This window comes from Porites lutea, chromosome 7, assembly GCF_958299795.1.
Source record: "Porites lutea chromosome 7, jaPorLute2.1, whole genome shotgun sequence".
NCBI lineage: Eukaryota > Metazoa > Cnidaria > Anthozoa > Scleractinia > Poritidae > Porites > Porites lutea.
In genome coordinates this window covers 16,855,012-16,878,849 of record NC_133207.1, presented here as the reverse complement: position 1 = coordinate 16,878,849, position 23,838 = coordinate 16,855,012, and the positions used below count along the sequence as shown (strand labels likewise).

Below are 23,838 nucleotides of genomic sequence, written 5' to 3'. Positions count from 1 at the left end.
TCTTCTGACTACAAGTTGCATTAAGTAGGGAAAATTGTTTAAGACTATTAATTTTACGTGATCCGATTAGTTATTCAGCGGCAGCGTGGCCCAGTTGTCTTGGAGTTGGTTTCTCTCGTAGAAGGTGTGGGTTTGAATCGCGATGTGGCCATTTTCGTTTTCTTTGCACACTTTTTCTGTTTAGTTTTCGTTTTTGTTGTTTATATTTTTTCCCTTTGGCTTGTTTTCCTTTATTCTCACCCATGAGCCTTTACAGCTTCGCGAGACTTTTGCGATAACTCATTTCTAGTATACGTCAGGTGGTGACTGGAGTCCTGGCTCGAAGTACTGGCTCGGTATTTTGGTATCTTAATTCCCCCGCAAGTATTTTGAATATTTATATTTGTGCCAAGAAGTAGGCTTTTCCCGATTGTGCTGGGCACTTTTTCGGCACTTTTTTTAATTTGGAGCAGTATTTTACATTTCCAGCACTCTTGAACACTTTCTTGACTTTTGAGCAGAAATTGAGCATTTTTCACTTTTTGGGCAACAATTAAGCATTTTAATTTTTTTTTTTCAATTTTCCACATGTTAAATGCAATATGTTGTCTTTGAAACGATTTCAGTAAGCCGAGTAATTCTTTTATCACGAACTTGAATAATCAACCACATTGTCGCCTGACTGTTGTCTTAAAAATGCTGCTTTTAACCGTGGAAACAGTCGATTTTGGAAAAAAAAAACATTGGTGTTTCACTTCTGTTGTGGTCACCTATTAGACAATCGAGGGGTAAAGCTTTTATAAAACTAAGAATATTTATGAACATATCTGCTAGGAAATAGTTAAAAACGTACGAGCATCTTTCAAGCTTTTTTTGAAATTTCAAGCACTTTTTTCAAAAATTCGAGCACCATTTGTCATGAACACTTTTTTGCCATGTTTTGAGCTCGTTTTGGCGAATTTTCCAGCGCAGTCGGGACATGCCTACCAAGAAGCTGCTGCAGCCACTAACCATCTTTTAGCCGGGGTGAAGTTTCCTTTATCTGGAACTGAAGAGCTACCAGTTTTTAAAGCAAAATGAAAAAATCATCCACCGGGGCCATTTATTCACCTTTCCTTCTGATTGGCAGCATGGCTTCATGAAAGGGTGTTCCCGATTATCAAATCGTAAGTAAGGGGTTATAGCTGATGGCAATTGCTCAAGTGCGCTACACTGAATCCCGTCTGGTATGTCACAGGGATCAATCTTGTGCCCCCTGTTTTCGCTATTTTAAGTTATCAGTGATCCTCCTGAGGTGGTCACTCCTAGGGAGTCGGTGGGACTTCATGCAGATCAATGTAACGCATTTAGAGTTATCTGTAATAACTTGCCCCAATAATCAGAGATGATGTATTAAGGGGATCTCGATAAACTGTTACGTGGAGTCATCTTTAAACAAGATAACCTTCGATGTAAGTACTGCAAGTTAGTGCGAATTACCAACCATTTAATATCAAATAGGACCGCAAATGAACGGTTCTGTCTTGGAGGAAATTTCAGACGAATTTCGCAGCTTTGGCCCACCTAAAACCATCATCTCTTCATGTGAATTGTCATATTAATACCATTGCGAGAAAAGCGAACAGAATTTTAGGCTTGATTATAATTATGGAGAACACGTAGAGGTTAGAACGACATTGTAACATTCAAGGTGTTGCATCGCACGATGTTGTATTGGTCACCCTACTCCAAAAACTATTAAAAAATTTGGGCTACTTAACATATGTCAGCGATGAAGAGTAGTTACATTGTCTCAATATACTTTCGAAAAAGACACCATCCTCCTTTTGTTGTATAGGGAACTGTGTAATAATTACCAAGAAGGGATGGGCCAAAGTTGGAGGGGCCACAATGCCACAAGACAACCAACGAATTATCTCTGTCATTCTCATACGAAAGAACTCTTCTTGAATGTCAAATGGCAACATTTGCATTACGGTAAGTTCATGGTAAGATTTTGGTAGCTTACTTAAAAAATCATATTTAATCAACAATTCAATCAAATCAGCTCAAACTTGGTAAGAAGTACACCCAGGCAATTGCTTACCACATGACATATTTAGAGTTACCATATTGTTTATTTTAGGTTAATAATTAACAAGTTACTGTGAGGGGCTATTTTGGGGGCTAAATCGGGGCCCCTCACTTTTTTGTCATTTCCTTTTTAAATAATCACCTAATCTTTGGTAAAATAAAGCAGTATGCAATGGACTGCAACCTTATTGAGAGTTATCACCTTTTGACCATTTTGGTTGTCATGGTAACAAATTAGATTTTGCGAACGACAAATTACTTATAAAACCAGTTGTATTTCAAAAACAGAAATTTTGCTCAATTAGGTTGCAGACAATTACATAAACAATCTTTGTACCAAATTTGGTGACAATAGCTGAAATACTCTTTGAGAAATATGAGGGGCCAACAAAAATACTGTGAAAAAAGCTATTTTCAGAAAAATGCAATTGAAAGTTAAGTTTTATCTAAATGTCACTTGTAAGAATAATGACTCCCTAAAATGGCCTTTGATGCATAACAGCACACCTACTTGAAGGTATGCTTAGGTTCTTTGGTTCTTTCTCTTTTTACCCATTCTGCACAACTGTGTTTCGTCAAAACCTCCCGCTTCATAGGTCATGCCTTCCCGGGTTACACGCAAGTCTTCTTCTCTCTGCTTAGCTTGTCTTCGTACAAGTCTATATTTTTTGTGTTTTTCTTGAGCTCTGTGCTCTGCTTGCAGAATTCTTCCACTGTCTCTTCATCTTGCTTCCTTCCAACTGTGCTTGCCAGGTGAGATCTCAGCTTTCCTCATGACATCAAACTTTTTTGTTGCACCACAACTGAAGTGCAAAGCGGCAGAGGATGCAGCCATGACAATTCGATTTCTTCCATGCCATTTATGCTTGGGACACTTGTTCCATGCCAATGCATTGACAGACTCATTTGCATTCTGGGTGTATCCAGGCAAGCATCTGATGAGGAGTGCTGGCTCACTCAAACGATCATAGATTTTTTTAAGTGGTTCCTTGAAAACACCATCCAGGTGATGTGGCTTGTTTGGACAAGGCAATCCTTTTTTGAACTTGCACCATGAATTAACTGGACAGTATTTGTGCCTTTCTTGGTTTGAAATTTTTAGGCAGTGATACAGGCCAGCTTTTATCTCCACTTGCATCTTTTTTACTGCACTGTCTCTCTCACTCGTCGAAGCTATGTTTCTGTTTACATTGTTACGCACAGCTTTTCCATAGTTTTTTTTCAGTTTTTCAATAGCTTTCTTAGTTAGTCGCCTATCTCTACCTTTCACTGGTTTGCCATCAGACAGCTTAGTGGAGGAACTTTGAAACTCATAAAGGGCCTTTCCAAGCCTCTTTTGGACATGCCCAATACAGTCCAATTTTATCACTCTCTCACACTCTGCCTTTCCTTGAAGATGGTCTTCTTCCCATGTCTTGTGCTCTTGAGAGTTTTTCCATGCAATGAGTTCTTTGTCAGATTGTTTCATCGCTTCATACTTGTGACAAGTGTCACATGCACCATACACACTCCATATAGCATTGTATGATTTAGAGTCACCATCATAAATCATCCATTTGTATCTGACATAATTGTTCTCACTCCGCCCCCAAAGCTTCTTTGCACATTCCATTTCCATGCTAGGGCTGGATCCTTTGTAGGACCCTTCACAGATATGGTCTTGATACCAGTCATTGAAACCTGCCTCATCAAGTTTTGCCTTCATTTGAGTACATTGCTGACACACCTTGGAAATTACTTCAAAATCCAGAACCCTTCCTGTAGCTGCAGATATCACAAAGCCAATACAGTGATTAGCAGTGTAGCCACGCTTCGACCATGTACCATCAAAACTAATGGGAATATCTACAACAGTCACATTATCATCATCATCATCAAGAGCTTCCTCAAGCATGGCAAGCTTTCTGGCTTCTACACAGTTCTTTTGTAGCTGTTCACTTGTTTCCTCTTGGAAGGCTTGACTAAGGATCTCTTCATGGCTGTACCAGGTGTCAGGTGAAATATTAAAAGGCATATTGAAGACCTCGCAAAATTTGGCAACTCCTTCTTTTCCAATGCCACTCTCAAATGCAGTCAACACCGTTCTTCTGTTCACATCTTTTCCCTGAAGAGTCCTTGGATTAACATCATCTTGAGGGTGGTTACCAGTTGCAAGAAACTCGGACATACCGCAACCACTGCACTTGGCATAAAGTGAGCTACCTAGCCCAAACCGGTTACTGGAACTCTCCAACATTTGTACTTTGCCTAGTAGATGAATAAAGACAATCAACGCTTTTATTAATAAAGAGATATAGCTGTAGTAATTTTGGCCCAGCATTGATCCAGAAAAACAGCTTTTATATCTTAGTTCATAGATCTTATAATTTAACTCACATAACTCTTACCTAAATGACATGGAGTTTGTGCGTAAATTCTCTTCACAAATTTAGAAGACTGTCCATTGAAACAAGTCTGTATCCTTCGGCAGGGGCCAGATCATCTTCAGCAGTTTCATTCGAGGAGCTTCCATCGTCGTTTGCCTGTATTTTCCGTTTGGAAGCAGATTCTGCGGGGGGTGGAATTTTCTCGCTGACAACATTGTCTTCACCAACAAAGGTCACTTCTACAGCTCGCGTTTCTTTCCTTCTCTTCTGCGCTACCTCCTGTTTCTGGGTTTCCCTAAAACCTTTCTTTCTTTTTGACACACTATTCCTTAAAACAGACTGTTTTCTCCCAACTTTTGGCATGATTTACTAACAAGAACAAAAGTAAGCAAGATGGACGCTCACGCTAAATCTGTGAAGACTAAGTGCTTTGTAACCGGGCTTCAAAGTATTGGAAATTCCGAGTCAGAGAATCTGGGACTGGACTCTTGGGTCTCATGATCACCTGGAATGAGTTTTTGTACAATTTTGGAAAAATAAAACGTGCCAAAGCGACTGAACTACTTGTGGTTGCCATAGCAACCAAACCCGAACAATTTACCAGCCCTTCAAAGCGGCTGATTTTTAGCGGCGCGCGAATAATTAAGCCTAAACTACATGTACAATCTAAAACTAGATGGATTCTCGTATCATTTAAGAGGAAATAAAAAAACTGGTGAAATTTTCAATTTTTCTTTAAAATCCAACCGTAATGCCCCCTTAATGCTAATGCGTACGTACCTGATTGACACCTAGCCCCTGTGTATCCAGGCTGACAGCTACAAGAATATCCATTAACCTGGTCAGTACACGATCCTCCGTTTAAACAGGGATTGCTGGAACATTCGTTGATGTCTGTGGCAAAATGTACAAGATGAGAAAAGACAACTTTTCATGGCAATATTTAAAGATTGATTACAACTTTTGCCAAAACTATTCAGGGATACTACACTAAAAAAATTTCTTACTTGTTTGACACTGTGCTCCTGTATATCCAGGCAGACAGCTACAAGCATATCCATTAACCTGGTCAGTACACGATCCTCCGTTTAAACAAGGATTGCTGGAACATTCGTTGATGTCTGTGATAAGAAATTCAAACACCGGAATACTCAACTTTTAATAGAAACATAAAAAGATTGTTACCCCAAACAATAATTGACAGGTCACCGACCACTTATGACGTGACCACACTTTTCGGTGTTCTAGCAATAAGTTCAACTGATAGAATACTAGTATAGTTGAGTTTGGGTTGATGATTTAAGAAGCGTAATATACATGACCCATTCTTTCTAAGTCTGTCTCCATATGATTTCCCTTTTTCTATATATATAAAAAGGACTATAAATAGTCGATGATGTCTCAGCCATCGTTTTTCTTCTCGTTCGCTGTTCCATGAGAGTTTGGCTTCATTGCCAGAAGTGGTATTTAAAGTCTTCTTACTGGAATCCACTCCTCTAGTCATACAGCTCTCCCCTCTGACCATATTTAATTGTAGCATTCAGCAGGGAAGATGGTTTAAGACCATTAATTTTACGTGATTAGTTATTCAACGGCAGCGTGGCCCGGCCCAGTGGTCTGGGAGCTGGCTTCGCGCGTAGAAGGTGGTCAAGGTGTAGGTTTGACTCTCGATATGGCCATTTTCGTTTACTTTGCGCATTGTTTTCTGTTTAGTTTCGTTTTTTTGTTCATATTTTTTCCCTTTGGCTTGTTTCCCTTTATTCCCACTGCTGACCCTTTACAGCTTCATGAGATTTTTGCGATAACGAGTTTCTAGTATACGTCGTGACAGGAGTCCTGGCTCGAAGTCCTGGCGCAGTATTTAGGTTCCCTCTCCCGCACGTATTTTGAAAACTTGTGCCAAGAAGAAGGCATGTCCCGATTGTGCTGGGCACTTTTTCGAATCTTGAGCCCCCTGTTTTCGCTATTTTAAGTTATCAGTGGTCCTCCTGAGGTGGTCACTCCAAGGGAGTCGGTGGCACGTTATGCAGACCAATGTAAGGCATTTAGAGCAATAACTTGCCCCAATAATCAGTTGATGTTTTAAGGCCGGGGATCTCATTAAACTAAGCATGGAGTCATCTTTAAACAAGATAACCTTCGGTGTAAGTGCTGGAAGTTAGTGCGAATTACCAACCATTTAATATCAAATAGGACCGTAAATGAACGGTTCTGTCTTGGAGGAAATTGACGAATTTCGCAGCCTTGGCCCACCTTAAACCATCATCTCTTTATGTGAATTGTCATATTGATACCATTGCGAGAAAAGGGAACAGAATTTTAGGCTTGATTAGAATTAGGAAGAACACGTAGAGGTTGGAACGACATTGTAACATTCAAGGTGTTGTATTGCACCATGTTGTGTTGGTCGCCCTATACTCAACAAAAACTATTGAAAAATTTGGGCTACTTCCTTAATATATGTCAGCGATGAAGAGTACTTAAATTGTCTCAATATGCTTTCGAAAAAGACGCCATCCTTTTTTTCTTGTATAAGCAGCTATGTAATAATTACCAGGAAGGGATGGGCCAAAGTTGGAGGAGCCACAATGCGACAAGACAATCAACGAATTATCCCCGTCATTCCCATTCGAAAGAAGGCTTCTAGAATGTCAAATAGCCTGCTCGACGGGTTTGTTTCCCACACAAGCATTTACAGTGCCTTAAATGCTAATACCTACGTACCTGATTGACACCTAGTCCCTGTGTATCCAGGCTCACATAGACAAGCATATCGATTAATGTGGTCAACGCAAAATCCTCTGTTTAAACAAGGATTGCTGGAACATTCGTTGATGTCTGTGGTAAAAAGTACAACACGAGAAACTGAGATCAACTTTTCAAGGCAAAATTAAAAGATTGATTACAACTTTTGCCAAAACCATTCAGGGGATATTACAACGCTTAAAATATTTCTTACTTGTTTGACACTGTCTTCCTGTGTATCCTGGCTGACAGCTACAAGCATAGCCATTAACCTGGTCCGTACACGATCCTCCGTTTAAACAAGGATTGCTGGAACATTCGTTGATGTCTGTGATAAAAACAATAATCAACAGATGACCGACCTCTGACGTGACCACACTTTTCGGCGTTTTAGCATTTCTAAGTTCAACTGATAGAATACTATTGTAGACAAGTGTATAGTTTGAGTTTGCGTTGATGTCCATATTTTACATTGAAGTGGCTTAATATACGCGTGACTCATTATTTTGGAAGTCTGTCTCAATATGATCTACCTTTTTCTATGTAAAAATAACTGTAAACAGTCGATTATGTCTCAGCCCCATCGTTTTTGTTCTCGTTTTGCTATCCCATGAGAATTTCCAGTCATTGCCGAAAGTTGTATGAAATGTTTTCTCACTGGAATCGACTCCCGTAGTCATGCATACAGCTATCTCTTCTGACCATAAGTTGCATAAAACAGGGAAATGGTTTAAGACTATTAATTTTACGTGATTAGTTACTGTATTCAGCGGCAGTGTGGCCCAGTGGTCTGGGAGCTGGCCTCTCGCGTAGAACTGGTGGTCAGGGTGTAGGTCTGGTTTTAATTTTGAGCAGACGCGTACAGAGACCATAATTTGGAGAGCATAGTATAAGGGCCAATATACCATGATGGCTAAGCCAATCAGAGCTCTAGGATTGCATTATCCAATAATTTAGATTTTAATAATTATAATTAACATATTAAATATCCGTTTTTGTTTTACTCTGGCCATAACATTGCAGATTGTTTTTATGATCTATACGATATTCCTTTTTCTATTGTCTAGATTGCATTGAAGTTGAAGTATTCTTGCTCTGTTTCTAAGCAGTGGATCGGCCAAGTTCTCATCATACTTAGTGTAATCATTTCTCCAGTTCTGCCAAAATAGCTGAGCTACCGCGTCTGCTGTTCCTTTGATTTCTGTTATTATCAGTAACCAAGGTATTGGAAATTAACGCTACTTAAATTATCACGAATTTAGTGGAAAACGGCTTTCCATTAAGGGAAATTAACGCGAGAGGGGAGGTAACATTTCAAAATAAAGGAAATCACCCCGATGTTCACAAAGAAACAGAGCTTGTTAAGAATACAGGAACAAAGTTAGAAAAGCAAAGTTTGTGCTTCTTTAATTCGCGTTAATTTTTGTAAGCGTTTATTTTCGCTCGGTTAATTAAGTGGAGTAAATTTCCGCAACCTTATAATTGCCATTATTTCGCCCCCAAATTCTCGATGCACTTCTGATCTTCTTGACACCTAAGAAAGAGGAGTATTTTATCAGGGAGGAGATCCGCCAGTAACAGTGAAACTGTGAAGAACCCTCAAAGTGGCCAGATTTCTTCGCTTGATCCCCTTCGTACGTTAAGGCCCTAAAAGTGTTAAAGTCGAGAATTTGTAGCCAAAAAGAATGGTAATTAAGGTTGCGGAAATTAGAGCTCCACCTAATTAAGGACGCGGAAATTAACCCTTGATAAAATTAACACGACTTAAATTAAGCAAATTTTTGAAATTCGCGTTAATTTCATGGGGCGTAAAATTTTAATTATAATTTCCTATAACAAGAGGGTCTCAATGGGGGTGTAGCAAACACGGTACACGGTTAAAAATTTCGCGATTTCACGGTGCACGTTTAATTTTTCTTCGGCACGGTTAACTAAGATTAGCATACACGTATTACTGTTCAAAAGTTCACAACAATAACAAATATTGTCCCCCCTTTCTAAAGAGTGGCATTGATAATCGGGGGCACTGACGAAACTGACCCCTGAAATAATGAAAAAGGAAATCTAGTCAGTCTAATCAGGTTCCAGGCACAAAAAAGGTAGTAGAAATGCAATTTCTATATAAAAAAAAAAAAAACCTCTCCTGCAATACATGTTGAAGGCCCCGAGAAAAACAGCCAAGGAAAACAACAAAAACATGAGTGTATTTTGGCAAAGTGGTGCTAAACAGTAAAAACGAATGTTAGAATTAAGACAATGAATTATTATTGTTCATGTTATTTTTTGAGCATCTGAGAGCTATTTGCTTTTTTTCATTGTTTCCATCATAGTTTAGCGGTCTCCTTCTACTAACTATGTTTGCATTCTTATGAGTTTTATGTGCACAACGAAATATGTACTTACATTTCTAACGGTGATTAAACATCAAACTTTGCCCAGGCCTTGACATGTCTTCCCGATCTTGTTATTACCGGCTTGTTTGTTACATAATCAGGTTCGTCATCGAAAAACAAACTATCGTCTGAGTCCGTTTCATATTCCTCGCCGAAATCACAATCTTCAATGTGTATTGGCCCAGACCCAAGGTTCGCATCTTATCCTTGAGGCCCAAAAAATCAGAAAGATGCTTTTCGAAAGCATTTAACGACTCCTTGTGCTCGTCGCTTAACAGAATTCTGGACTTATATCTTTCGATTGGCTTTTCTTGCCCTTGACTAAAGACACTTACAATGGCTTTAATCACACTCATCGTCAAGACTTTCGACCGGGACGATCAGACAGACTCTAAAATCCATCAGCCATGTGCTTATCTTCAAAAATGACGTCATACACAATGTGCATTGTTATTTCGTGTTCTTTGGGATACCTGTGGTGATTTTGTCTATATATCGAATAAATGTTTTTGCTGTCTGAAAAACAAACTAAAAATACCAAATAGACCACATACATCAAATAATTGTTCAGAGCTTAGGAAAAGCTACAAACAACACGGTTATCTGGACAAAAATAATTCACGACACACGGTTAATTTTTTTCCTTTTTCACGACACACGGTTAATTTTTTGGACGTTTCACGCCACACGCTTAACCCCATTGAGACCCTCTAACAAAGGCAATGTCTATTGATAGCGGTAAATGCCTTCCCAGCTCGGTAAACGGTAAGCCTCATGGAAAAGCTGTCCAGTTTACTAAAGGCCTCTTTACATAGGGGTGGGGACCCCAGATAGGTGAGGTAACATGTGGAGGATCACCCCCCACCTATCATGTAAACGTTGCCAAATTAAAATGAGAGATTATGTGGAAAGGCAGGTTGCCCCACCTAAGCGGATTACCTCACCTACCTGGGGTCCCCCACCTCCATGTAAACAGGCCTTAAATAACCTGTTTTTTCTTTTTGTTTTCATTTTTTGTTAACTTTGAGAAGCTTACATTAACTAGTTAATTTTTAATTGATTAAATACTCACACACGTCAACAACAGACATCGCCTCAATAGAACGCTGGGCGTTTCCTGCAACGCATTTATAGGAGCCAGCATCATTCAGCTTCAAATTCCGAAGCAGCAATGTGCCATTAAAATATAGAACGTGGTTTTGAGGTAGACTTTGCCCCACTCTTTTCCAAATAGTTCCTGTTGAACCTTGAGCTTTACAGTTTAACATCAAATCGCTTGATGTTTCCGCTTTAACTTTCAGGGCAGGGGTAATGGTGAATTTAAGCTCGTCAGTCACCATTAGTATGGCGACAGCTGATTCCTGACGCAGGAGATTCTTTGCTAAGCATTCGTAAGTCCCGCTATCTGATTTAGCCACACCCTCTATGGTCAGATTACCATCAACCACTCTTGTCCTCCCTTTGGGCAAGTGACTCAATGCTCTTCGCCACGTGATTCTGGGAGTTGGGCGACCACTAGCTTTACACTGTAAAATCGCGTTTTGCCCTTCTTCAACGATGATAGAGGAGGGTTTATGAGTGATCACGGCACCAACTACAAAAGAATACAACAGGTATGGTCAGTTTATCATACCCAACATCCGAGTAAGTAACTGAAGTCAAGCTTTGCAGTTCATTTTCTATACTGATAAAATGCCCCTAACGTTCGATTCGTAATTGAAAATGCAGTGAGAAAACGCGGTGGTAATGACAACGAAGTTGAAGAATAAATAGTAAATAACTGTAACTCTACAAGTACAGCTGTCACTGGAACATTCATATATCTCTGATGCAACAGTCGTAACGTCGCTCTGGATAGACCGGTCTTAATTTACAGTGTTGTGAGTAAAAATTGTTGGTCCCCTCACCTGGATCCTCACCACGTCTCTATGCTATCAAATCAAAAGTCGCTTTCCCAGAAATGGCCTCCATAAAATTGCGACCTTATCCAATTAAAGTAGCCCCAATCGTCCGCCCCAAATATTGACAGGTAGTGCCTTAATCGAATCGTAGAGATCTTGGAGAGGGCATTAGAGTTTGAGTGATCGAGGTGCTACAACATTACAGTAAATGAACCAAGCTGCTTGTTACAAAAAATTGTCATGTCGAACATGTACCCAAACAAGTTTGTTACAACAAAAAAGGGGGAGATGAAAAGTTTCTTTTATACTGAACATGCATATTGATTTGAACAAGTGGTGCTCTCACAGAAACACAGAATTAAACATGAAAAAAGCCTTCTTGCTGTGTTATGTCGATAGCACTGGCCCTGAAGAAGACTAGTGGTACTAGTCGAAACATCGGCTTGATTAAAAGTGCCATTTTGCCTCAGTACCAGCTTTGTAATTGAAATATATGGTTCATTCACAGGTTATAGTGATGTCTGGTTCAAGCATCTCAACAAAATAGACCAAGAAGTACCGGTTTATATTTTTTGCGCTGTTTAGTTCCCTACATTAAAATAATTTATTTATTTTCACATTATAAATGTTTCGCAAAGTGCCTCTGCAAGTGTGGCGATGCATCAAATTATCAAATTTAACTTAGCATAAGCATGCGACAACCTATCCTTGCTTGTTCGCAGTCGTTAAAAATTGACGTTGTGAAAAATGGAAAGTGGTGAGCTTTTTTTCACCTTGAACAGTTAACGCTGCTGATGATGTTATCACGCCAAGTAAATTTCTTGCTTTACAAGTGTAAATACCACTATCTTGTGACGTCACATCTCTAATAGTTAATCCGCCACGTGATTGGAAGATTCGCTTGTCGGTGAGAAGACTGGAATTGTGTTTTAGCCACGTGACCTGAGGTGTTGGATTTCCCTTAACCTCGCACTGCAATGAGGCTATACCAGTTTCATTTACCACCATGGAAAACGGAGGTGAGACAATAGAGGGAGCTGAGATGGATTCACCAGGATCGCCCTTGGGTCCTTGAAGGCCCTGATCGCCTTTAGGCCCAGGTGGTCCCTGATCGCCTTGAGCACCTTTGCTTCCTTTAGGTCCTTGAGGTCCTTGAGGTCCAGGTGGACCCTGCTTGCCCGGGGGACCAGGCCTGCCACGTTTCCCCCTAATACCTTTAGGACAATGCACCGTGCAGGCCAGGCTACTTAGGGCCCGGTGGACTTCCCTTTCGATGTCATCACGACTGACAGTCGCACTTGAGTTCTTGTTGACACTTTTAGAGTTGCGTTTGTGGCGACTGTGAACTTCTGCAACTACATGGAAAGAAAAGAAGAAAAACAGTGATGGTGATACTTTGTTAATAATAAATAGGGAAGATAATGGATCATTTGCACCATGGCGTCATTATACACTGTACTACTACGTCTAGAATCATTTTCGCTTTTCTTTTCATATCTAAATGTGGTAATCCCAGGGAGGTTTAAATAACAAGAAAATAATAACCTGCGGGACCAACAATTTGCAATTCTTTGCCAGTTACACTAACCAGCTCCTCTTCCATATTTGTTTTTAAAAAATCTGCAAAATTATCTCATTGATAGTCGGGGACTGTCGCTTAAGTTTTATGTTTTCTCCACAAGCTGCGATCAAGTAAGCCTTTGTAATATAGCTTAATATAGCTTCCTTGTCACAACAACTTATATTTTAATTAACACCTCTTGTAACGTTTTATTTTTATGTAATGTGAGTGACTAAAAAACAAATAAATGAAATGAAATGAAATGAAAATGAAATGAAATGGATTCTCGGCTTAGTAGTAAAATTCTGTTATCGTGCAAATGGCCTAATACCACCCAAAGAAACCTTCACTTTCTTGTAGGTTTTTAAGAAATCATTTTCGCCTTTTATTGACGTCATTGATAAGGGACACCCAATGCCCAAATACGTCAGAAGTGTCTCAAATGGATTTCTTTTAGAAGCCTGTTTGGTTAATTTAGAGCTGCCCTAAAAACTGTTTATCTGTTGTGATATGTTAGGGGAACTTTGATCGTCTGCGTTCATTTTCCTGGGCCTATTGTATTTTTATATTAAATTCTTTGAGATTTTTTTTTTCATCGTCATCATCATGACGTCTCGTCGCGCCAAAGTTTGGAATGTTTCGGTTGCGTAACTAGACGTGATCGTAAAATGACTATATATCACGGCTGTAACCTGATGCAGCTAACAATTACCTTATCCTTTCAGACAGCAGAGGAAGTCTTTTCAGTTGAACAATAGCTGAACTGGTTACAAAAACAGACTCAAAACAAAGATTCCCTTCAATTTCGCACTATAAAAAACCAACCTTTTTTTCAGTATCAGGAAACACTGTTAGATTTTTCAAACGCAGTGCTGCGGGTTGCTACGTTGTTGCTGCTATTGTTGGATAATGACACCATACATGTACATACCTCTGTAAAATTTTGCGATATTGACGAGATATATCTTAGCTAGCTACAGTCTTAGACAAAAAATAGTTGGGACACTTCCACCCATCGCTGTTTTTTTGCTTCCGTCCCTTCTCCTCGTCCTCCAAATGTTTTTTATCGCACTTGTTAACTCACCAAATCTTGCACACCAACATTGGGAGGGCAATAGAAATAGCTACCGACGAAAAAATTTATGCGAAGCGTACTCGACGCCATGTCTCAGTCAGTGAATAACTTATAAAGTAAGAAACACGCAACTTACCTTCAACAGAGTCACTGTGAAAGGATGAGGTGATCGGCTCATGAACAGTTTTGCGTGGCTCAAAATTATCCGCTCTTTGTTGACTTAAGACTTGAAGCATTTGTCGATGAGCATGAAGTTCGACCTCGACGTGAACCAGTGCTACAAAGCAGACAACAAGGGAGAGAAATATTGAGGAAAACGCCAACGTTTTGGAGCCCGGGCGCATCTTCGACGACTCCATAACTCGGTAATTAGTTGCGAATGATTGCCTTAAAATAACTGGGAGATTTAAACCCTGCTAAACGAATAACCAAGCTCGCGTAATTGTTGCTGCTGGCCGAAAAGTAGCTTTGGCCCGTAAGACGTGACGTGTATTAAAGCCTGACCTTGTTTCCGCCTTTCAGTTTAGCTATTTCCCAGCCCTCTGAGGAAATTTTCCAGAAGCATCTATTTTGAAATGCCAGTTATTTCAATCTACGCGGCGAGTTCTATTACGCAACCGCAACTGATGAAGCATGCAAAAATGGAACTCAGTTTGGTGAAGAGCAAGGCATTCTTCATTTTACAACTTTTAACTGTTTATTATTTAGCTGCATATTATATTTTTTAATAACCAAAAAATTGCTAAGGTATCCAAAATTTTACAGAAATCACTTGCCAGTCCAAAACAATTAAGCTATCGTAATGTATGATACCCTGGGTAAGTGAAGAGATCCCTGACCAATAAATCGCACTCGGGCTGTTCGTTGCGCGATACTGACGCATTATCTACGATCCACAACTAACCAAAAAATGAAACGTCTTGTTAGAAAGGGAAGTTTTCTTTGCAACAGTTAGCTGCATATGATTTAACCGCATAACCCTATCACTTGTCTGAAAAACAAAAATTGCTCTTGAACCCAAAAATATTTACAGATATTTCATACCTGCCCGTAACGCTTCAGCTTTCCTAATGTATGATATCCCTCCTCATTATGTAGGGCTATGTAGGGCTATTTAGGGCGGCTGTGTAGGGCTGTGTATGGCTATGTAGGGCTATGTAGGACTGTGTAGGGCTATGTAGAGCTATGTAGAGCAATGTATACTATATATTAACTAAAGGTGAACCACTATATGATGCTTACACCACGTACCTACCACCCGATTCAACTGCTGACTGCAGGCTCATCTAACCGCTGACCAGGTAATTACAGTGTTACTGCAGGCAAAAAACGCTTGCAACGGGCCGATACCGTACTTACATAGCTGAAAACGGTTAACTTAAGAAAGGCGACTCCTTAATCGGTGCTCTCGCAGAAAGCCCTTTGCTGCTCTACTTTTCCACAGAATTTCTCTCTCCAGTCACAACCGAAGCTATCACCTATTCGCTTGATGTATTTCAAGTAGTTTAAGGCCTGGGACTAAGGGGTTAACCAGTAGAAAATGAATTATTGGCTATAACTTTGGCATAGATCATGGCACTGGATCAAAGTTTGGCACACATAAAGAACTCATCGTCCTTAACATTTTAAAGTATAACTAATATATAGATTTAGCCACGGCTAAAAGCGAAGCTCTGGTCAATAATACTTGTAAACAAAAAAAATTAAATCTAGTAAAATGCTAAACGGGGAGGGCAATGAAAATGGCATCAAGATCAATAGATCTAATTAGTAAAAAAAACAAATTGCACGTGCAGCACACTTTTTTTCTAATTAGCAAAAAAACAAATTTGCACGTGCAGCACGCTTTTTTGTCTTTCAGTTGCCGTTGTTTTGCACAACTACAGCGCTGTTTTGTAGGACTAAAACGTCAAACTTCCTAGTTACACATTATTTTTATGGAGGAATTGTCGTATGTGCTTACTCAACATTTTGTCTCCTGTGTTCATGTTCGCTTTTATTTTTCCCTGCCGCTTATTTACACTTTGCTGGCCGCCAGCATTTCTCATTGCCACACATCCGCTTTGAATTTTCATGTTTTTCTTCCTACAAAATTCGTCTCTTTTGTTTTTAATCACTCGCTCTAGCTCTTTCTCTGGAATAACGGCGAAAAAAACACGACTTTGTTGTCGTCTTTTTCTTCCTAAAAGTCGGGGCGGCCATGCAAATTCTTTCCAAATAAAACCTTGAGTTGCATTTGGGTTGCCATACCTGTTGATTGAATTATTTTACATTGGTATGCCTGTGGTGCGGACGGACGGTCGGGCGGGCGGGCGGTCGGTGTACGGTCACGTGATTACCAAATTTTCTCGGATGGGTAGTTTACCACATTTCTTTACCCATGGTGCTCCGCTGCGCGCTTCGCGCGCGAGAGCTCCGCTATTATGTTTATAAATCACGTGATATGTCACGTGACCATTTAGCTAAAAATCGTAAATTATTACCCAATTGGTGGCCCGTTTAAGACAAGAAATCGGGAAATAACATTTTTCTGATTCACATTAAATATATATTTCTAACACTTGACGTTTGGAATAACCATCCATTGCCCTTCAATAAAAAATTATGAGGGAAAACATCATTTTAAATGCCCAAATTTAATCTTGAATTATTTTTAAAAACTTTAAATTTAAACTTCGCGTACATTCATTCCAAACGTAGAAAGTTAGGTCTGTTTATTCTCTTTCAGAAATGCTAATTTGTTTATCCAAGCAAAGTAAATTCGCCACCAATTCGCCAATTTCCTTCATTTTCAATTTGACACGTCACGTGACCATAGTTAAACGTTAAGGCACACAAAAACCTCAAGATTTACTTTTGGGGAAAAATTCGTTTTGTTGTAGGTCTCCGAGCGAAAGATATTGCCAATCATTCATATGTTCTGAACACACCTTTGACCCAGGCCTTAAACCCTTTGAGTTTGCCTTTAATTTCCCAAGGTTTCATGGAATAAAACTGAGGAATAGATCCCCTAAGGCTCAAATAAGAGCATAATAAATAAGTTTCCTCGATATCGGCACCAGAAGCCATTATTGATGACGTCATCGAGTATCCAGAAATAGTAATGAGACGGACTGACAAAAGATAAGAAATTTAAAACATGTTTCGTGGAATTATAAAAAAAAAAAAAAGTGTAAAAAGTGCATGTACATTTACGCCTGAAAAAAGTATAAGAGAGTACAATAAAACTGCAATAATAGTGTTTCTTTTTCAAGGGGCCCAGGGCTCCGAGTGCGCTTTGAATGTAGAAAGGGGTACCTGAGGGCAAAAAGGGCTCAATGTGTAATTTCCCTCCTGCTTTCTGTAGCTGGTTTTACTTCAACCTCTCATTATTGAAAAAGAAAATCGAAAACAAAGATGAAGCTAAACCTGTACAGTCATTTACTGAAAGAGAAAAGAAAAAAAATAATAGCATTATGGCTCATGACGTTAAGCCTTAAACCTTCTCTCCTTTGTTCTTCCTTTATCAGTGAACTCGAAGGGGAACTAAAAGAACCCACACCACTGTTCCAGAAGAGAAGGGTACATTTTTCTTGTTGTGGGGCGTAGCTCTACCTCTGTCATCCGGCTTTACTTATCACATATAACCATACAGTGAGCTTATAAATGGACCGACAGTGGCAGCCAGTGGCGCCATTGCACACTGAAGTCCGAACTTTCTGTTTATATATAAATGTAAAAAGGACATGTACTGTACATGTTGTCCTGTCATCAAATTATTTAGGTCGCATCCGGAAAAATTAGCAAATTGCCCACCCTTGGGTGAACTTTGATATCGAATTCCTCTCTACACGACCTGACGACTCCCCGACAACCGCACTTAGCTGGAAGAGGCGGGATGGGCATGCTTAGAGTTAACTGAGTTATACACTGCATATATATGTACTAATGCGCAAACTCTGCTTGCGTTCTGGATTATCAATTTCACGCAGTTTTCATGTACTATTATTTAGCTATTATTTATCTTAACACTTTTACACATGCAAATTAGCAATTTTCTATGTATATTTGGCGGATTAGATATCTCATGCCTGGCCATAACACTTGAGCTTTCCTAATGTATGATATCCTTCCTCATTTGAGTCATCAAGGTCTGCCAGTCTGATCTGTGTCACAGGAAGAGCAGACTTATCTGTCAGCAGACCGCTGTCCTCTCTCCAGCCTCTGCCACCGTTGTAACAATTACACTTTTGGCCATTTAAGCAAGAGTTTGTTACTCCGCATGCGCACTTGTTAACTGATCCACCAGCGCCTCCCCAGTAGTTCATTTTCCTTCCATCACGTGACACCCACCAGGCAACTGACTCGGGCACAAAGGCAACATCATTGTTGCACTCAAATTTAATAAACTGTTCACAGTTCTGTGAGACTCGAGTCAGTGCCACCAATTGAGCTGTGCTAACTCCAGTGTAAGATACATCTTTTCTGTAACATCCAGGAGTCACACCACACCCAGGGATATTGGCAACATGAGTTCTACTCTCGCTGTCGTGACTTATGACTGTCACGCCAACTCCTCCTTTGTCACTCATGTCACAATACACAGTGAACGGAGCCACCCCTCCTTTGCCATCAGGGTCAATAATATAATTACCTGAAGAGCTTCCACTGCGGCCTGACTTTATTCTGCTACAGGACATGGGTTTGAGCACTTCAACAGTAGACGATGCCATTATTGTCCGTTGATAATTTTTCGCTACACATGTGTAGAATCCAGCGTCACTTGTGGTCACCTTCTTGAGAAACAAAGTTCCGTTTGGGAAAATAACGTGAGTACGAGGAAGATATTTGTTGGTCCTCTTCCAAGTTATTTCTAGGGCTCCATTGGCTTTGCAATTTAGCATCAGGTTGTTGAACACAGATGCGGCAACCTTTAAAGGAGGTGTCAGGGTAAATTTGAGCCTGTCAATCACTGTTACTTGGGCGAGAGCGGAGTCCTTTGCAAGGAGATTTTTCACTGAGCAAACGTAAGTCCCCCTATCTTCTTTCGTTACACGTAGTATAGTCATGTTCCCATCGATCACTGTTGTCTTTCCTCTTGGCAAGTGACCTAATGGTTTTTGCCACGTGATCGTTGGCACTGGCAGACCGCTAGCTTTGCACACTAGGGTCACGTTTTCTCCTTCTTCAACGATAACAGAGTAGGGCTTTTTTGTGATCAAGGCAGCAACTGCAATTGGGAAGCACGAAAGGAAGAACGTTAACCTATAACTTTAAGAACCCACAAGGAATCTTCCTTAAGTTACCTTACAATTAGTATAGTCTACTTTCATATTGGTGAATTAACAACTTTTTCCGTGCCATTTAATGCAGCCAGCGTACCTTCCAAGCATCCCCTGAGTCGGAGGCTACGGTTATCTTTTGAGACAGGTTTTTACTAAGGAAGAGTCGGAATTAGAGTGGTAACCAATTGCGGAAAGTGAATACAGACGTCCGGCTTCTCGCTCCTCACCTTCACTAGCAGGGTGAGGAGCAAGGAGGGACGGGATTCCGCTAACGCTTCCGTTGATAATTACGAGTGAATAAATACCAAATTGTCAAAGTGGTGGAAATGAGCAGGGCTTCAATTTAAACTTCTAGGATGCCAAAATTTGTGTTTTAATCCCAATAACATTGTTTTCGTAATATCGTGATTTGTTTATTGTTTCACTGCTTTCCGTGACTCCGATAAACTGGTTTTCAGTAGCAGGTAATAAACGGAGACAAAAGTGCTCGTAGTTGAAAGTAGATGGAAATGACATTCCGATTTTTCCGATTGCAATTCCGTTGAGCTTGTCACTTACGATCGATATCTATTACGATTCCGATTTTTGATTTACACTAGGTCATAAGGGGCGACTTTGACTCCGTCGCCTCATTGACAATTAACTTGAACGTAAGCCTATAGACTTAATACTAAGGCTATAATCTCACTAGAACAGAGAATATTGAACCACCAATTGCGTCTCAACTGCACCATATTTTTACACCTAAAAACAACTTTAAATATGTACAACTGTGTATAAAATTAGGAAAAATATATTGTAAGCCGTAAAGTGTGCATGCAAACAACCTAACAAACTGTACATCCAAGAGCTCATCAGAAGCTTGGGTAATATATTTTTGCTGGTAGTGTAACGGAAGCTGAGAGTCCACTAGGAAAATAATACTAAAAAGTAATAGAGGTTTTTAGCTTGTAAGTTTTGTTTTCCCATTTCAGACCACGTGATGGTCCCCCTGCTAACTGTTTTTTTTTTCTTTTTAATTTTGTCTTAAGCACGTGCATCCACGTGCCTTTATATGCTAATTAAGGAAAAGACAAAAGGCAAATTCCCTGGAGAACGTCACGTGGTCTGAATTGGGAAAACAAAACATACAAAGTAAAAAGGTGTATTACCTTGAACAGTTAATGTGGCCGATGAGGTCACGACTCCAAGAATATTTCTCGCCTTACACGTGTACACACCTCTGTCTTGTGACCTCACATCTCTTATCATCAGGCCATTACGTGTTTGAACGATTCTTTTGTCGGTGGTAAGACGCGAATTTTCTTTCAGCCACGTGACCTGAGGTATTGGATTTCCTTTAACCTCACACTGCAATGAGGCTATACCAGTTTCGTTTACCACGATGGGAGACGGAGGTGACACAATAGAAGGAGCTGAGATGGATTCACCAGGATCGCCCTTAGGCCCTTGACGGCCTTGATCGCCTCTAGGTCCAGGAGGCCCGTGATCTCCTTGAGGTCCACTTGGTCCTTGTGGTCCTTGTGGTCCTTGTGGTCCCTGAGGTCCGACTGGTCCATGTTTGCCGGGGGGACCAGGCCTTCCTCGTCTTCCCCTGATACCCTTCGGGCAATGCGCCATACAGGTCAGGTTAATCATCGCCAGTTTAACCTCCCTTTTAATGTCATCTCGACTGATGATTTCGCTGACGTTTGTTTCCTCGTTTATTTTCGAGTTGCGTTTGTGACGAACGCGTATTTCTGCAACTGAGAAATAATTTATGTCACTTTCATGATCGTTCAGTGAAAGAATGTTTTGGTCGATTTAATTGCCCCTTCTATCTTACAGACAAAATTATGCCGTTGCACAATAGCGGCTTTACTGATACTGGCTAAAGAGAAACTTTATCTACTGTACTACCTGCCATATATTTTCATGCACTAAAAAGAAAAGAAAAGACACTTCTATCCGAGGAGTACTAAAATTGCATCTCCCCAATTACGCTTTGTCAGGTTAGGTTTCAGCCCTTCAGTAGAGAAAGGGAAATCTTCTCAGCTTGTGCCAAAACAGCTGAACTGAAACCAATACGCCAGAATGACGTTTCGGATCAGTATTAAACAGTTACTGGATCTAACTATTGAGGGCGTTGTTGCGAAATGCAACAGTTATAACTTCAAGCCCGCGAGAATCAGCGAACAAGTAAAACAAAGCACTCACCTTTACCAGTGTCACTGCGCAGCGCGGAAGCAATCGGTTTATTGTTCACAGTGCCGCGTGAGAGGATACTTTCTTCTGTCTGTTGAGTCAAGACTTGAAGCATTTTTCGATGAGCGTGAAGCTCGATCTCGACGTGGATCAGTGCCACGAAACAGAGCGCAAAAGAGAAAACTATCGACGAAAACACAAGGGGGTTGTTGATCGGACGCTTCTTCGTTTCCATTTCAACAACGCAGTCGAAAAATAAATGTAGTGATCAGAGTGCTTTAAGCAAGTAAAAGTACTTGCAACAAAACGGTTGAAGCAAACTCTTGTATGCAGTTATGATTGTCTTAGTTCAAAAGGATGTTTTAGCGGACGACGACTCACGATGGCGTTGGCTTTCAATCTAACCCTGTTTCCGCTTTTCAATGCTGGCTGTTTTCCAGGTCACTGAGAAGGCTTTCTTTGTAAACATGCTTTATTGTGAGACGACCCTTATGGACATTAAAAGAACATGCAGGTTACAGGTACGTCATCAAATAAAGTATTATGTCACATAACTACACTGAACTTCACTTTTTAACAACTTAAAAGTTGTTACTCTAAATGTTCTAAAAATGGTTTTGCTTATATAAAGAGTGTACTAGCGTCTTCATAAAGATGCAAAAACTAGCAAAATAGCAAATCCGTCATTACGAACGAGATTCATAGAGATCTGAAATCATAGACCCCTGCTGATGTTCGCCTATTGAATAGGCGAACATCAGCAGGGGAGCTCTGTAGAAGTAATCAACTTTTTACGGTTCATTTGCTTGGAGGTGACAAATTCTCATATCAACGGAATTCCTGAACGTCAACAAGATTTCGGTTCAACAAAAAACTCAACTACAAATTAGCCGCATTGGAAGTCTTTCTGCCAAACCGGAATGCATTTGCCTCTGTAGTGGCTTCTCTTAAAACTTATTGTACTTCGAGAAGAGTGATTTTACGCACTTCTTACTGGGGAATTTTCCATTGTATATTTTGTTTACTTGTATTTATTAAACACTAAGCGCCAGTTATTTAACTGGTATATTACAAAATCGCGTCATAATTAAGCCCTTTTCTGTTTAACCAACGCTTTTATCAAACCCCATTTATCGTGAATAATTTCAATACAGCATATAAGGCAGACTGGAAAACTAAAGCACTTATTTTCTTAAACTAACCCACCGAGAAAGAGGCCTGGAGGTCCAATGATTTCTGAAACCGCGGCCTTAGGTAACCCGTAATGGTTTGAAAGTAATGTCACTCTATTTTCTTTTTGCCTCTCTCGCAAGTGAAAGTGAGAGTTCACAGAGACCGTGCGGTTTTCTCGAGTGCGCTTTAGAAGCTGCCTTAACGGAAGGTTACTACACTACCGGAATTAAAACATCGAGGAAATTATTAATTTAAAGCCGCGGAGTATTTTCCCCAACAATGAATGATATTACCTCTAACTTTCTGCGATAACACTGCAAAATATTTCAGATTATTTTTCAACCGAAAAGGCTGCGAATTTAATGCGATGATCATGTTCACTTTCATACCTTCATCCGCATTTCATATATTTCAATTCATGCTTACAAGATCTCCCTAATTTTATGTCTGAACACAAGGCTTTTTTAATGGAAACTTCATTCAAGGGCAGAACTAACACTAAGCGCTAAACGGAAAGTGCCTTATGAAAAAACTTTTAAAATTGACGCGCTGTTTTAAAGGCCTCACTGGATCCGGATGGGGTTAAATACAAACGTAAGTGAAACACTAATTTTGCAATATTTAAATAATGTCTAAAAAATAAAGCTTCCCTCTGAGATACCTGGCGAATAGAATTCTCACAGAGCCACAGCCTAAAAAGGCTAAGATGCTCTGTTGAATCAGGAAGGCCAAACTTTTTGTCTTAATGCTGGTCAGAGATTCAAACAATATCTAAAAGCGCGTTTTTAGTTCCCTCGGAGACACCCGGAGAATAAAATTCTCTCAGAGCCACAGCCTAAAAAGGCTAAGCTGCTCTGTTGAATCAGGAAGGCCAAACCGTTTTACTTAATGCTAGACGGAGATTCAAACAATATCTAAAAGCGAGTTTTTAGTTCCCTCTGAGACACTCGGAGAATAGAATTCTCACAGAGCCACAGCCTAAAAAGGCTAAGCTGCTCTGTTGCATCAGGAAGGCCAAACTTTTTTTCTTAATGCTGGACAGAGATTCAAACAATATCTAAAAGCGAGTTTTTAGTTCCCTCTGAGACACCCGGAGAATAAAATTCTCACAGAGCCACAGCCTA

The 23,838-nt window shown here is 40.1% G+C and overlaps 1 protein-coding gene and 1 pseudogene across 1 annotated transcript in view; both read right to left on the bottom strand.

Moving 5' to 3' along the window:
* The window catches only part of LOC140944521 (uncharacterized), a 145,898-nt gene extending 123,881 nt beyond the window's left edge, over nt 1-22,017 (bottom strand). The window contains exons 1-10 of the mRNA XM_073393645.1: nt 21,554-22,017; nt 20,509-21,102; nt 18,164-19,302; nt 14,230-14,506; nt 12,231-12,812; nt 10,629-11,150; nt 7,378-7,491; nt 7,143-7,256; nt 5,426-5,539; nt 5,199-5,312 (exon numbers count right to left, since the gene is read on the bottom strand). Of these exons, the coding sequence (XP_073249746.1) occupies nt 5,199-5,312; nt 5,426-5,539; nt 7,143-7,256; nt 7,378-7,491; nt 10,629-11,150; nt 12,231-12,812; nt 14,230-14,506; nt 18,164-19,302; nt 20,509-21,102; nt 21,554-21,776 (3,793 nt within the window). The 5' untranslated portion in view covers nt 21,777-22,017. The remainder of the gene's footprint in view (nt 1-5,198; nt 5,313-5,425; nt 5,540-7,142; nt 7,257-7,377; nt 7,492-10,628; nt 11,151-12,230; nt 12,813-14,229; nt 14,507-18,163; nt 19,303-20,508; nt 21,103-21,553) is intronic.
* On the bottom strand, nt 1,955-5,176 carry LOC140944879 (uncharacterized; annotated as a pseudogene).
* Nucleotides 22,018-23,838: the final 1,821 nt, after the last annotated feature.